The 14,744-nt window shown below is 39.4% G+C and overlaps 1 protein-coding gene across 2 annotated transcripts in view; it reads right to left on the reverse strand.

The window, feature by feature from the left end:
- The window catches only part of zfyve9a (zinc finger, FYVE domain containing 9a), a 152,671-nt gene that overhangs the window by 103,310 nt on the left and 34,617 nt on the right, over positions 1-14,744 (reverse strand). For both annotated transcript variants that reach the window (XM_073063003.1, XM_073063004.1), the window contains one exon: positions 6,303-8,449. In XM_073063003.1, the coding sequence (XP_072919104.1) occupies positions 6,303-8,449 (2,147 nt within the window). The remainder of the gene's footprint in view (positions 1-6,302; positions 8,450-14,744) is intronic.

Consider the following 14,744-nt stretch of genomic DNA (forward strand, 5'->3'; position numbering starts at 1 on the left):
CCCACCAGTGATTTTTTCCCTTTACTCTATTCCTAATCTCTACCCAGATGGATTCAACATTCTGTTCCTTAGGTCTTATATTGTCACTCACTATTGCCCTGATCTCATCCTTAATTAAGAACAATTCCCCTCCTCCCTTACTTTCCTGCCTTTCCTTTTGGATTACCTGATATCCTTGGATATTTAATTCCCAATCCTCTCCACCCTACAACCACATTTCTATAATGGCCACTAAATCATACTCCTTTTTACCGATTTGTGCCACAAGTTCACTGACCTTGTTTTGAATACTATGGGCATTCAGATAAAGTGCCCTTACTCTCACTGTGCTTTTAAAAACTACTAATCTTTGTCTCTTTCACACTTGGCTTTTTGCACTCCACCCTTAACTTTTGCTTTTACTTTATCTTTATCCACACTTTTCTCTTTTACTTTATCCATACTTCTCCAATCTATTGAACCCACCCCCTTGCTATTTAGTTTAAAGCCTATCCACAACCCATAAATCTTGGGAGCCTGATCAACTCTATCAATCTTGCAAAGAAAGCAGTGAATTGAGGAATCACGTGACGCAATGACAGAGACGGCTGCTTAGAACAGTGCTCTGTGCCGCTGGTATATAATTATCCTTTAAAAATTTGCTTTCACAGTTTATTTTATCACTGTTGCAGTCGTGTAAGATGCCAAAACAACTTAAAACGAAGGCTTCCAGAGATATTAAGAGGCATTTGAGGTCGCAGTGCTCCGGGCAGACGGCCCCTGATCAAAATGGCAGAGGACCATCGTCTGAGGGAGACCAACAAGAGGCAAGTCAGAGGCTGACATATATGCGGCTTTGAAAAAAAATCTCGGATGACCTGGTAGGCTTTGAAGATATAGGCCAATCTATATTATTAGTGGAGTCAAAGCTGTCATCGCTGATAACCAGGCTTGTAGATGTCGAGAAGCAGGTTGACTATCTAGAAGCAGCGGACAGGGAACGAGAAGTCAATCAATTGGCTACCAAAGCAGATACCGACCAGCTAACAGACAAACTGGAGGATATGGAGAACCGTCATCGGCATTCCAGAGGGAAAAGAGGGGCAGGATATCATCGCTTTCGTGGATAAACTAGTCTTGGAGCTTGTCCGCAATCAGGAGGAAAAGTTTGAAATAGAATGTTGGGCCCTAGACCCAGTACCGGAGATAGGCCTCGGCCTATCCTCGCAACGTTCCTCAGGTCAAAGAATCGAGATTTTGTGCCGTGAGTGGTGAGGGACAAGGGCACATTTTTCTGGGATAACAATCATGTTATGATCTTCCCAGACTTCTCCAGACCCATGCAAGTAAAACGAGTAAAGTTTAAAGAATGTAAGAAGATGCTTCAGGGGCGGAATGTGAGCTTTGCACTGCTTTACCCAGCCAAGCTAAGGATAGAGACTTAGGACAGTTTCAAGTTTTTTTTGAGTGCCCACGTAAAGCAAGAAAATTTATTGAGGAGATGGGGTAGTTTAACTACGCTAGTTAAATTGAGTAAGATGTGAGTTGGGTTGTGTTTGTTATTGTTTTTAAATCTTGCCGGATAATATTGTACTGAAGCAACCTTATTCTCACTAGGGCTGACATGCTGTTAAGTGTGCTGTGTTGACTGTACAATTGCACCAGCGTCATTTCTGAGCAGATAAAACTGGTCTGGGCATTTCATGGACCATAATCCTTTGTGGAAGGGACTCCTGGCCATGTTCCGTGGCCACTGTTGCGCGCGGGAGAGCTTTACGTGCCATTTTGTTACTTTTCAGTTTAAACGGGGGTTTATGAGTCAGTGTCAAAATATTGCAGTGTATTTGTTTGTTTGTTCTAACTATGACTTCTCTTAATTCAGATACGTTTCACCACATGGAAAGTTAACGGACTGGGGAATCCTATAAAAAGGAGAAAAGTAATGAATAAGCTTAAAAGACAAAAATGGGATGTGGTATTTCTACAGGAAACACATTTATCAGCAGAGGAATCAGTAAAGCCTCTGGGGGGGAGGGGTTTAAACAGATCATGTTTTTTATAGTGCAGGGCCAACTAAGAGCAGGGGCGTTAATACACTTACCAATAGGCAGCTGCAGTTTAGATGTGAGGAACAGATTAAAGATGAAGCAGGGAGAATTCTTATTATTTTGGCAGAAGTACAGAAGCAACATATTATTTTAGCAAACATATATGCACTTAATATAGAAGATGCAGGATTTTTTGTTGACCTTGAAGGAAAGTTACACCCTGTTGAAGCTTATGATATCATACTTCGAGGAAGATTTTAATTTGGTACTGGATCCAATCATCGACCGTAGTAAGACGTTGTCATATAGAACCTCAAAACTCACTGTGACTGTGCAAAAAATGTGTAAACCCTCGGGCTTATGGATGTTTGGCGCCTTATGAATCCCAATGACAGGGATTACACATTTTTTTCTGCAGTTCATAAAACATACAGAAGGACTGAACTCTTCCTTATATCCAAGTCACTTATTCAGTCTGTGTCTCAATGTGCAATTGGTAGTATTATAATATCAGATCATGCTTGGTATAAGAGAATGCAGTCACATAGATGGAGATTTAATTCATCCTTGTTACCAGATTCAATGTTTGGGCAAGCTACTAGACAACAAATCAAGGAGTATTTAGATAAATACACCTACGGCCTCCTCGGCAGGGATTAACTGGGAAGCCCTAAAGGCAGTTTTGAGGGGATATACTATTCAACATACTTCTTATATAAAAGAACAGAATAGTCAGAAAATTACAAACTTAGAAAATAAAATCAAAGAGATTGAGACAAAATTGAAGCAGATGTCATCCAAAGATTTGAGAGAACTAACACGGATGAAGTATCAATACAGTCTAATATTATCCCAGAAAGTAGAATTTTGGCTTTTCAGGGCAAGACAAAAGCAATTTGAATCAGGGGAGAAAGCTAGTTAGCTTCTGACAAGGTGTATAAAACAGACAGAATCAGTATCCATCGTCCTAGCTATTAGATCGGCAACAGGTGATACTTTGACGGCATCTAAAGATATTAATGATACATTCCAAGAGTTTTATAAAGACCTATATACATCAACCTCCAACTCTAGTGAGGAAGAAATTGATATCTTTCTGATGCCATTAGGGTTACCTAGGATGACGAAAGAACAACAACAATACCTTGATTCCGCTATAACTTTGGAAGAAATATCAGTGATTAAGACCTTACCTTCTGGGAAAGCTCCTGGCCCAGATGGATTTACAGCGGAAATTTTTAAATGCTATGCGGAGGAGCTAACTCCACTACTGCTGAATATGTACAATGAGTCTACAGAGCAGGGTATTTTACCCCCTACTTTATCACAAGCGCTAATTACATTGATTCTGAAAGAGGGTAAAGACCCATGTGAATGTAAGCATTATAAACCAATTTCCCTAATCCCAATAGATGGGAAAATTTTATCAATATCATGACTGGGTATAAAAGTAGCGTCCATCAAAGGCTCAGTCTTTGCAAGCAAGAATGGGTCGTGGCTCACCCCTTTGTGCCAAAATTCGTGAGAGAATTGTTAGTCAGTTAAGTTAGTTAGTTAGTCATGATACCTCGCCTGCTTAATGTGGAGTCTTTCAAACCGGTGTTACTTGAATATTCTGTGCACTTTTCAATCTTATTTTAACTCTGTCCCAACTTTTGTTGAGTGTGTTGCAGCCATCAAATTCTAAATTTGTGTATATTTACAAAATACAATTAAATTTTACGCAAGGAGGAAGCCATACATCAACTCTATGCAGAAACACCGGCGAGTTCTCTGGGCCCGAGCTCATCTCAGATGGACCGGAAGACTGTGGAACCGTGTGCTGTGGTCAGATGAGTCCACATTTCAGCTAGTTTTCAGAAAAAACGGGCGTCGAGTTCTCTGTGCCAAAGATGAAAACGACCATCCTGATTGTTATCAGCGAAAGGTGCAAAAGCCAGCATCTGTGATGGTATGGGGGTGTATCAGTGCCCACGGCATGGGTGAGTTGCATGCATGTGAAGATACCATTGACTCTGAGGCGTATATTAGGATTTTATAGAGACATATGTTGCCATCAAGGCGACGTCTCTTCCCGGGATGTCCATGCTTATTTCAGCAGGACAAAGCCAGACCACATTCTGCACGGGCTACAACAGCGTGGCTTTGTAGACACAGAGTGCGTGTGTTTGACTGGCCTGTTGCCAGTCCAGATCTATCTCCTATTGAAAATGTATGGCGGATCATGAAGAGGAGAATCAGAAAACGGAGACCATGGACTGTTGAGCAGCTGAAGCCTTGCATCAAGCAAGAATGGACAAACTTTTCAATTGCAAATCTACGACAATTAGTATCCTCAGTTCCAAAACAATTAAAAAGTGGTATTAAAAGGAAAGGTGATGTAACTCAATGGTAAACAGGCCTCTGTCCCAACTTTTGTTGAGTGTGTTGCAGCCATCAAATTCTAAATTTGTGTATATTTACAAAATACAATTAAGTTGGTCAGTAAAACTATTGAAAATCTTTTCTTTGTACTTTTGTCAGTTAAATAAAGGTTCACGTGAATTAACATATCACAGATTTTTGTTTTTATTGCATTTTGGAAAATATCCCAACTTTTCTGGAAATGGGGTTTGTAAATTTAATCCATATTTGAATGAAGCCTCCAGTATCTGGATGAACCCAAAGTTGTGTATTATTAAGTCCCCTTTCTTCCGGAGGGAATGACAAGGGAAAGGTATAATTAAATTGGGAGACCTTTATAATGGTGATAGTTTAAAATCTTTTAATCAATTAACCCAACACTATGATACCTCTAGGTCACAATTTTGGAGATATCTTCAACTGCGTCATTTGCTACATATAATTTTTGGTTCTACACAGCAACCCCCACAAGTCGCTACGATTCTGTCGACTATACTGGCTGCATATGGTAATCACAAAGCCTCAACTTATTATTCAGCTTTAACACAAATCTCTGGGGACAAATTTCTGTTGGGTCTTAAAAGAGCATAGGAAAAAAACCTGGATGTGACTTTTGAGACAAAGGAGTGGGATAAAATTTGCAAAAATGTCAAAACGACGTTAAGAGACCTGAAGGTGCATCTTATTCAGTTTAAGATTCTACACTGCAGGCCAGGCAGCATCTGTAGGAAGAAGCACAGTCGACGTTTCAGGCCGAGACCCTTCATCAGGACCAAATGTCGACTGTGCTTCTTCCTATAGATGCTGCCTGGCATGCTGCGTTCCACCAGCATTTTGTGTGTGTTGCTTGAATGCTGGCGCTGTGAGGCAGATAAAGGGGACTTAGTACATGTGCTCTGGTCCTGTCCCCTGATCCTGTCCCAGAATTCCAGAATTTTGGATTATGATTCATAAGTATATTGGTGAAGTTTCAGGTATTCAACTCCCTTTCTGCCCCAGACATTTTGTCTTGGGAGACACACTTGGGGACAAACACTCTCAAAATTGGATCCAGAATGGTAGGAAGACAAATTATATTTAAAGGCTGGAGGAGGTTGGGGGACCATCATTTCAGGAGTGGGCCACAGAAACAGCCAAAGTAGCAGCTTTTGAACACATCTTACAAACAATTTGATAGATTGGACATCTATACACAAAAATGGGGCAAATATTTAGGTTTCCTGGGTGGGGGGGGGGAAATAGTGGTGAAGGTAGTGGTGAAGCATATTGCTGAATGGCAGTCTTTTATGTTATTAGAGGTCCAAATACATACACATGGTTATTATATTGATATTTATTTCTGCCATGTTTTTATTTTATGTATAATTTTATGTTTTGTAAGCTATGCTTTATATAATTTCAACACTGACTCAAGGGCTTGGAGAAAATTTATAAAAGAATTCAATAAAGTTTAAATAATAAAAAAAAGAATGCAGCAAATTTAAAGAGTGTAGAAAAGAGGTGTCCAGTGAGTTTAAAGAGAACGTGGGAAAAAGAATCCAGTGAACCAGATACCAACTGGATAACATAACAGATTATCCATGGTTTACTGTGCTATATAATCTACAATCTGTGAAGAAATCCAATGGATGGCACTGGAGAAGGAAACATAACTAACAGTAGCTACCCTTTGTGCTGTTCTTGTGCATAAGCATTTTGAAGCAGCAGTCCAGAGTTACAGCACAAGCTATTTCTTCTTTATAATTAAGACACCTGCATTTAATAACTTGTCAAATTGAAATGTATTCTCTGGGCGTTTCCCCAAAGTTCATCACTCAAAGCCTTTTTATATCAGGCTTGAAAATTGATTTCACAACCAAAAAGACAACTCACCTTTCCACAAGCTCTGCAGTGATGACGTCTCTTTGTGAATGTAAACTTCATCTCACATTTCATGCAGTTAGGTGCTTGGGAATCTGGTACCCATACTGGAGCAACATCACCCAAGCTTGTAAATGGCTTTTTGAGAAGTCCTGGATACTGTCCAATTTGCAGGTCATTATTTGGACTTTCAGATTCCGCAACATTGTCTGAGTTGAGATCTTTGGAATCACCAGAATAACACGCTCCAAAGTCATCAACATCATTGCTGCAATCTGGAACTGAATTACCATCATTCAAAGCACACAAACAGGAATCTTCAGACGGTTCTGCTTTATCAATGAAACCTATATTTTTATTTTTTGTATTTTGTGCAGGGTTACTTGAGCCCAAGTCATTCAATAATTGGTTGGTCAAAGGTTTTGGGATTTGTAGTTTCAAATTCAAAGGTTGCTTCGGTCTCGCACCTCCAAATGGAATACTAGCAGACTGTGCATTATTTAAAGCTAATTTTTCTGCCTCATCCTGTGCACCAGTTATTGCAGCAGATGGACTGGGGGTGTTAAAATAGTTGTCTCTCAACTGCTCTGCAATATCTGTAGAAATACTTAATCTGGTCATATCATTAGCCATTCCAGGTTCCACTGCACTGCTTTCTTGATGTTGAATGAAGCAACTTTCTGCTTTGCTCTCCTCCCTTTCCTTTTCTTCAGTTACTGAATCTTCTTTTAAAGGCAAAGATTTAGAAACACAGGCCATTGTTGAATTAGAAATTGACAGAGAGTCTAATACATCACATGAATAGCAAGATGTTGACACCGTCTTTTTCATGTCAGCACACAAAGGGGAAGACCTTTGCAACCAATCGTCATTCGACATTGCAGATTCCGTCACTGGTTTTGTTAGATCTAAAACAATCTCACTATTCTTTCCTTCCAGTCCTTCACGACTAACTTGCTTTGTTTGTGGAGTTAACTGATCAATTGCTGCGTCCGTCTGAGATGACGACATTTTATTTGAGTGATTAGATAAGTCATCCTGCATGAACAAAATGTCACTAGTTTTTTGGCAAACAGCCATTTCATCACTTATATTCATTGTACTGTTGTCATTTTCAAAATGGTGTTCATCATTTCCACAATTGCCATTATTTGTGGAATTACATTGTACTGCAATCAAATTTGGCTGCCAATTGTCAGAACAGGACCCACACTGTTGGGATTGTGCTGTCTCAGAGTCTATTTTTATCCCAGTAAAATTATCCAGATCACCCAATATCATTGTTTTTGCCAAGTCATCCAAATCATCTCCACTCCTTACAACAAAATTATTTTTAACCTGTATTGACTCATCTTCTAGTTCAGTAATTGTATCATTTGTTTCAGTTTTTCTAGAGAATGAATCACTTAATTTGTTTGTAACAACAGCACCATCCAATCCAGACAATTCACTCTGTTCACAAATAACTGACAAATCATCAGCTCTCCAAGACTCTTTTGAATTAGGCGATACATTTTCTAAACCCGTACAGTTCACTAAATTTCCAAGTGAAGATTTCACAGATAACTCGTCTCCACAGGATGTGCTGAATTGTTTAATACTTTTCATTTTAACTGCCTTCTCAGAATTGCCATTCACAGCAGATAATAATGGTCCACTTTGCGGATTTGAGTTTTCTACCAAAAAACTGTTAACATTCAATGCATTTTGACTATTTGTGTTATCTTCCTCCAAAAGGTCACTACACTGTTCCAACTGACGGTCAGAATTCTGTACAATTATCCCAAATATATCTGAAGAATTCATATCTTCAGAAGGAGTTAGTTCATGTTCACAAGTAGACTTCACTGATGATTTAAAGTTTGGCCAATGGCTACAATTGCTTTTGTTATCCACAGGAGCTCCTTCATCATTAATCCAATGAACGTCGAGTCCTAGGCTTTCTGTGGAATCATTTCCATTAAGGCAGTGATCCCCTCCCCCAAAGACTGAAATCTCTGTGTTGGGTGAAGCACAGCATTTTAGTTTTGCTTGCACCTCATTGGATAAAGCTCCAACATTGACATTAGACAAGGCTGGATTTAAAGACAGCAGGTGAGAGGGTGGATCCAAAATCTGACTCCACTTTGCCTCAAATACACTTGGGGACTCCGTCTCATCTGAAAGCAGAAAAAATTCAGATGTTATCACCAATGTAAATTTACTTAAATTATTTGTTTACTTTTATAATTTATTCTTGTTAAATGCATAAAACACATTCATTTGAATGTACTCGTTAGGTGATTATAGTGGTGGGTACAAGAGTGGGGAAATTCAAAGACTTCAACAAAGCAAAGTCCAAAAAGTAATCAGCAAAAGTGGTATTTCAAACTTAAATCAATTTCCCACTCATTTACGTTAGTGACCCCCAAAACATATACAAGTAAGCATATTTACCGATAAAGCACTTATTTGAAATAACACAAATGATTCAATACATTTAAAATGTAGCATTAACTAGGACATTTTTAAAAACAAAAAACTGTCATAATGAAGGTCATTCAGCTGAACATTAAATCTCCATGAAGTATTTCTTCACTGATGCAAAAGCAATGCATAGAATGTCCAGTCAAATTTGATTTTCCATGTCACAAAACCAAATGTTTTAAATTTGGGAAAATTTTAGTACTGGAACTTGAAGGACTAAAATATTATAAAAGCTCAGCTGAGTTACAGAAACTATTATTTCAGACAGATTCATGAATGCTATTTAACAATTTTATGTAAATGTCACTGCTGCACCTGCTCCAGCTCTCTAATAAAGCTGTCAACAGTCCCATGACCATTTAATAAACTACATATTTTAATACCTTTTGTAAGTTATTCAAGATTCCACTTCTACCACGCTTGGTAAAGCATTTCATAGCCTAAGCTTCTGCATTATTTTTCTTAACCACTTTCCTTCATCCTTTTTATATCTTAAATTTACGCCCTTGATTGTTAACTCACCAGTGAAAATACTTTTCCCGATATACGTTATCAAAACTTCTGAATTTTGAGTAACTATTAGATCTCCTCGTAACCTTCTTGGTCAAATGAAAAGTAGCCAATTCTTGATTTTATTGGTTTAATTAGGGATTAGAGGAAACAAAGTACAAATGCTTGAAATCTGAAATAAAACACAAAATGCTTAAAGTACACAGATTAGAATTTATGAAAAGGCATTAATGATGACTGTTAGTTTAAACAGACAACTTTGGGGTAAAATTTAAAAAAAGTGACATGCCAGAAATTGAGCACACAGGATAATCACCTGAAAACTATTTATTAGAAAGGTGAATAATCAACAAGATGAAATATGGAAAATCAAATAGAATTAACAGACACTGGACTGGAGCAACAAAGTGGTCAGGTAAATCTTTAAAAGCAGAAGTGGATCACGCAATCACTTATCTACCAACAAGATCATAGTTGACCTTGATCTCTGTGCATGTCCTTGAGAAGATAATATACAATTTCCAAAAGAATACAAGAAAGAAAAAGACCCAAAACTTGATTATGGAGACCAGCCTCTGAAATCATAAGATCCGCAATTTGCTTTTACATCACCCATCACTCAGCCTCAACACACAAGAATTCACCTCACCACCTAACTTGCTTTGCTTCCCAGTAATACAGGACTTTAGGAATACTAAGCCTACACTGCTCCTGGTTACTATTGATGTTGAGGACATGGATGTGGTGAGGACCTGCAAGTAACCTGGAAGTGCACTTGGATGACAAGACTTGAATGGAATACCAACACAAAAGTTATGTACAAGAAGGGCCAGAGTTGCCTCTGCCTCCCAAGAAGACTGAGGTCCTTTGGAGTATACAGGCCTCTCCTTCACATGTTCTACCAGTCTGTTGTTGCCAGTACAATCTTCTATGTGGTGGTGTGCTAGGACAATGGCATCAACACAGGTGATGCCAACAGGCTCAATAAACTGACTAGAAAGGCTAGCTCTGTTATCGGTCAAACTGGACACACTGGAGGCCTTCTTAGAACAAAGGACTCTAAGGAAAATCCTGGCAGTTCTGGACAATGTTTCTCACCCTCTGCACACCACCTTGGCTGAACAGAGGAGCACTTGTAGTAATAGACTAGAGACAACTGTGCTGCTCCAAAGAGCGTTACATGAGGTCACTCTTACCCTCGTCCATAGGCTCTATAATGAGTCAAACTAAAGCCTGGGAAGTGATTACTCCTCCTGTTAGGCTGTTTTGCGGCAACTTTTTTAAAAATTCTTTCTTACTTCTCTACTAATAATTGTATATTTGCACACCTGTGCACTCGTAATACTACTGTAACGCTGTAATTACCTTTGGGATCAATAAAGTATCTATCTTAGCTGATAGGATGGATAGAAACAGTTATATTTACTCTTCATAACTAGCTTTTGTGACATCAGGGCAATCTAAGGACCTTGACCTATAATCCAGAAAGGCCTTACAAACAATAGTGAGGATAAAATAAATTAACACTATTCACTTTAGATGACCATTAAAATACACTATTGGTAACATCTCAAACTCACAGGCTCTACAACAACATCGTAAACATCTGTCAAAAGCAGGTTAAATGTCTCATTCACAAAGTGGAATTTCAAACAATGCAGCATTCCCTCACTCTTGTTTAAGATAGACAATAGACAGTAGGTGCAGGAGTAGGCCATTCGGCCCTTCTAGCCAGCACCGCCATTCACTGTGATCATGGCTGATCATACACAATCAAGTACCCCGTTCCTGCCCTCTCCCCATATCCCACTATCTACAAGAGCTCTATCTAACTCTCTCTTGAATTTATCCAGAGACTTGGCCTCTACTGCCTTCTGGGGCAGAGCATTCCACATATCCTCCACCACTCTCTGGGTGAAAAAGTTTTTCTGCATCTCTGTTCTAAATGGCCTACCCCTTATTCTTAAACTGTGGCCTCTAGTTCTGGACTCACCCATCAGCGGGAACATGCTTCCTGCCTCCAGCGTGTCCAATCCCTTAATAATCTTATATGTTTCAATCAGATCCCCTCTCATCCTTCTAAATTCCAGTGTATACAAGCCCAGTCGCTCCAATCTTTCAACATATGACAGTCCCGCCATTCCGGGAATTAACCTTGTGAACCTACGCTGCACTCCCTCAATAGCAAGAATGTCCTTCCTCAAATTTGGAGACCAAAACTGCACACAATACTCCAGGTGGGGTCTCACCAGGGCCCTGTACAGCTGCAGAAGGACCTCTTTACTCCTATACTCAATTCCTCTTGTTATAAAAGCCAGCATGCCATTAGCTTTCTTCACTGCCTGCTGTACCTGCATGCTTGCTTTCATTGACTGATGTACAAGAACACCTAGATATCAGTCACAGAAAAACACCTGCCCTATTTATCGAAATATCCAAACCAATGTCCATAGCTTAAAACTCACATCAAATAAAGTAGTATTTATATCTTTTCTTAAATCCAGAAATACTATGACCAAAGTATCAGATCACAGCTCTACAGTCATACTGTATCCATTATGAAGGATGATGGACAATTAAGTAACCAGAGAAAAGAGAATATTGCCACACTTGTTATTATATTGCTAGTTTGCAAACTAGCTGTTCCTCTTTCCAAGCAGTACCAATAGTTAAAATACTAAACTGATTAGCATGTTTGTAGATCACACCAAAAATAGTGATGTGGTGTACAGTGAAAAAGGTCATCCAAAATTACAGTAGGATGTAGATCAATTGGAAAATGAGTAAGAAATGGCAGATGGAATTTAACTCAGTCAACTGTGAAATGATTCATTTTGGGAAGTTAAGCTAGGGCAGAGTTGCACGGCAAATAACAGGATGTTAAGAATGCTGCAGAACAGAGAAACCGAGGGTGCAAATACATAATTCCCTGACACAGGTAAACATGGTACTGAGAAAAGCATATAGCATGCCTGCCTTCAAAGAACAGATGATGTCACTTTATAGTTATTCAAGGCATTGGTGAGACCACACCTGGAATATAATGTGCAGTTCTGATCACCACACTATAGGACAGATATAATTGGGCAAGAGAGCACAGAAATGATTCACAATGATGTTGTTGGGGCTAGAGGGCATGAATTATAATAAAACACTGAACAGATAGGAACTATTTTCCCTAGAGTGAATAAGACTGAGGGTGAACTTAAAGATGTTTATAAAGTCATAGAATCATAGAGACTGCGTCAGAAACAGGATTTTCAATCCAACTCATCCAGACTAAACTGGCTGCCAACCTGAAATAATCCATTTCCCTTTATTCCACCCATATGTCTAAACCCTTCCTATCCTCATACCTGTCCAACTATCTGTTAGATATTCCAACTGCACCCTAAATTACCATTTCTTCAGATAGTTCATTCCACATATCCACCATTCTGTGCAAAAAAAAGTTGATAGAGTAACTTAGGATTCCAATTCCACAAATAAAGTGCCGGTCTGGGAATGCTAGCTCCAGTTAAGCAAGCTTTTAATAAAACATAAGGGAGTAAGGCCTCCAATGCAAAAAGCAATTCACCTCCAATTGATCAAGTAAGCTACTTTATTCACTGTGGCAAAAGTGCAAGACCACATTAGTAGCTGTCAACAAATAACTCTTAAGAAAACAAATGGATTATCAGCTTATCACCCTACTTTTTTCAACCATGTGATGAGCATGACCTCCTTCAAGCTGGACCGTCCCCAACATCTTAAGGGGCATAGATAAAATGGATGGTCAAGTCCCCTGACCCCCCTCCCCACACTAAAGGAGTCTAACCAGAGGCACAGAATTAATGTTAAAAAGGGAACATCTAAAAGGGACCCAAGGAGTAAGTTTTTCCTCACAAGTGTGGTGAGCATATGGAAAGAGCTGCTAGTGGAAGTGGTAAAGGTGGGTACAGATACAACATTTGGAAGCTTTAGTGCAGGGGTTCCCAGCCTTATTTTATAATGCTATGGACCCCTACCATTACCCAAGGGGTCTGTGGACCCCTACCATTACCCAAGGGGTCTGTGGACCCCAGATTGGGAACCCCTGCTTAATGGGGCCTAGCTCTGGAAAAGTTAGGTCGAAAGGTTTCTGTGGTGTATAATTCTATGACAGTATGATTTGTCTAATTATCTGCAAAGCTATCCAGGTACATCCACTCTGCAGAAAGCAGTGAATATCAGATCCATCTAATTGTCATTCTCAGTCTGCTCTCAAAGGAATGGAATGTACTGACAAAGCTATCAGGAGGCACTTACTCACTAATAATATGCTCACCAATGCTCAGATTGCATCTCATCAGGACTCTGTCTCTTTCTTCAGACTTCAATGTAGATTGATCCAAACAGCCCCAAGATGTGAATTCCAGTGGCAAAGTGACACTGATTCCCCCAGACATAAAGCCAAGATTTAACTGTGCGCAGCATTAAGCAGCCCAAGAAAAACTGGTCAACAAAAATTCTCTGACTGGAGTTACACAAATATTAATGGTGGGGTGCTTTCTGACAGTAAATCATGCACAACTTAATGAGGGTAGAATCAAACTGAGCTTCCTTAAGACTTCCTTCCATTACTTGGACTGAAATGTGGCACACCATTGTTGATTCTACCAGTGAACTGCAGTCAACATTTGGACAAATTAAGAACTAGCGGTATTAAGGGCACATCCCTTTTGCCAACCAACTTTCAAGCTCTTAACTTCTTCCCTCCCCCTCCTGTCTTCTCCTATCATTTTGTATCTTCCCCTCCCCCTCTCAAATCTCTTACTATCTCTTCTTTCAGTTAGTCCTGATGAAGGATCTCGGCCCGAAACGTCAACTGTACTTCTTCCTATAGATGCTACCTGGCCTGCTGTGTTCCACCAGCATTTTGTATGTGTTGCTTAATTAGAAACTGTCATTGTGGCTTCATATGGGGCAAGTCATATTATACTAACTTGAAATTTTTTTTTGAGAAGCTGTCAAAGGTGATTGATAAAGATAGAACAGTGAATGTCATTTACATGGAATTCAGTAAAGTGTTTGACCAGATCCCACACAGTAGGGTCATCTAGAAGATTAAGATGCATGGAATCCAAGGTAACTTGGCCATTTGGATTCAGAATTGGCTCACCATCGTGATTGACGGGACATGTTCTGGCTGGAAGTCCACAACTAGCAGGATTCCATAGGGCTCTGTATTAGGACATCTACAGCTTGTGATTTATATAACTGACCTGAATGAAAATGTGAATGAGTGGGTTATTAAGTTGACATACAATGCTGGTATTGTGGATAGCGTAGAAAATTGCCAAAGAACAAAGTAGGCTATAGAGCAGTTGGAGATATGAACAAAGAAATGCCAGATGAGAGTTTAGTTCAGCCAAATGCAAGGTATTGTACTTTCAAAGATTAACTGTAAAGGGGAAGTATATCTGTCAATGACAGGACCCTTAACTGCACTGACATACA

This window comes from Hemitrygon akajei, chromosome 12, assembly GCF_048418815.1.
Source record: "Hemitrygon akajei chromosome 12, sHemAka1.3, whole genome shotgun sequence".
NCBI lineage: Eukaryota > Metazoa > Chordata > Chondrichthyes > Myliobatiformes > Dasyatidae > Hemitrygon > Hemitrygon akajei.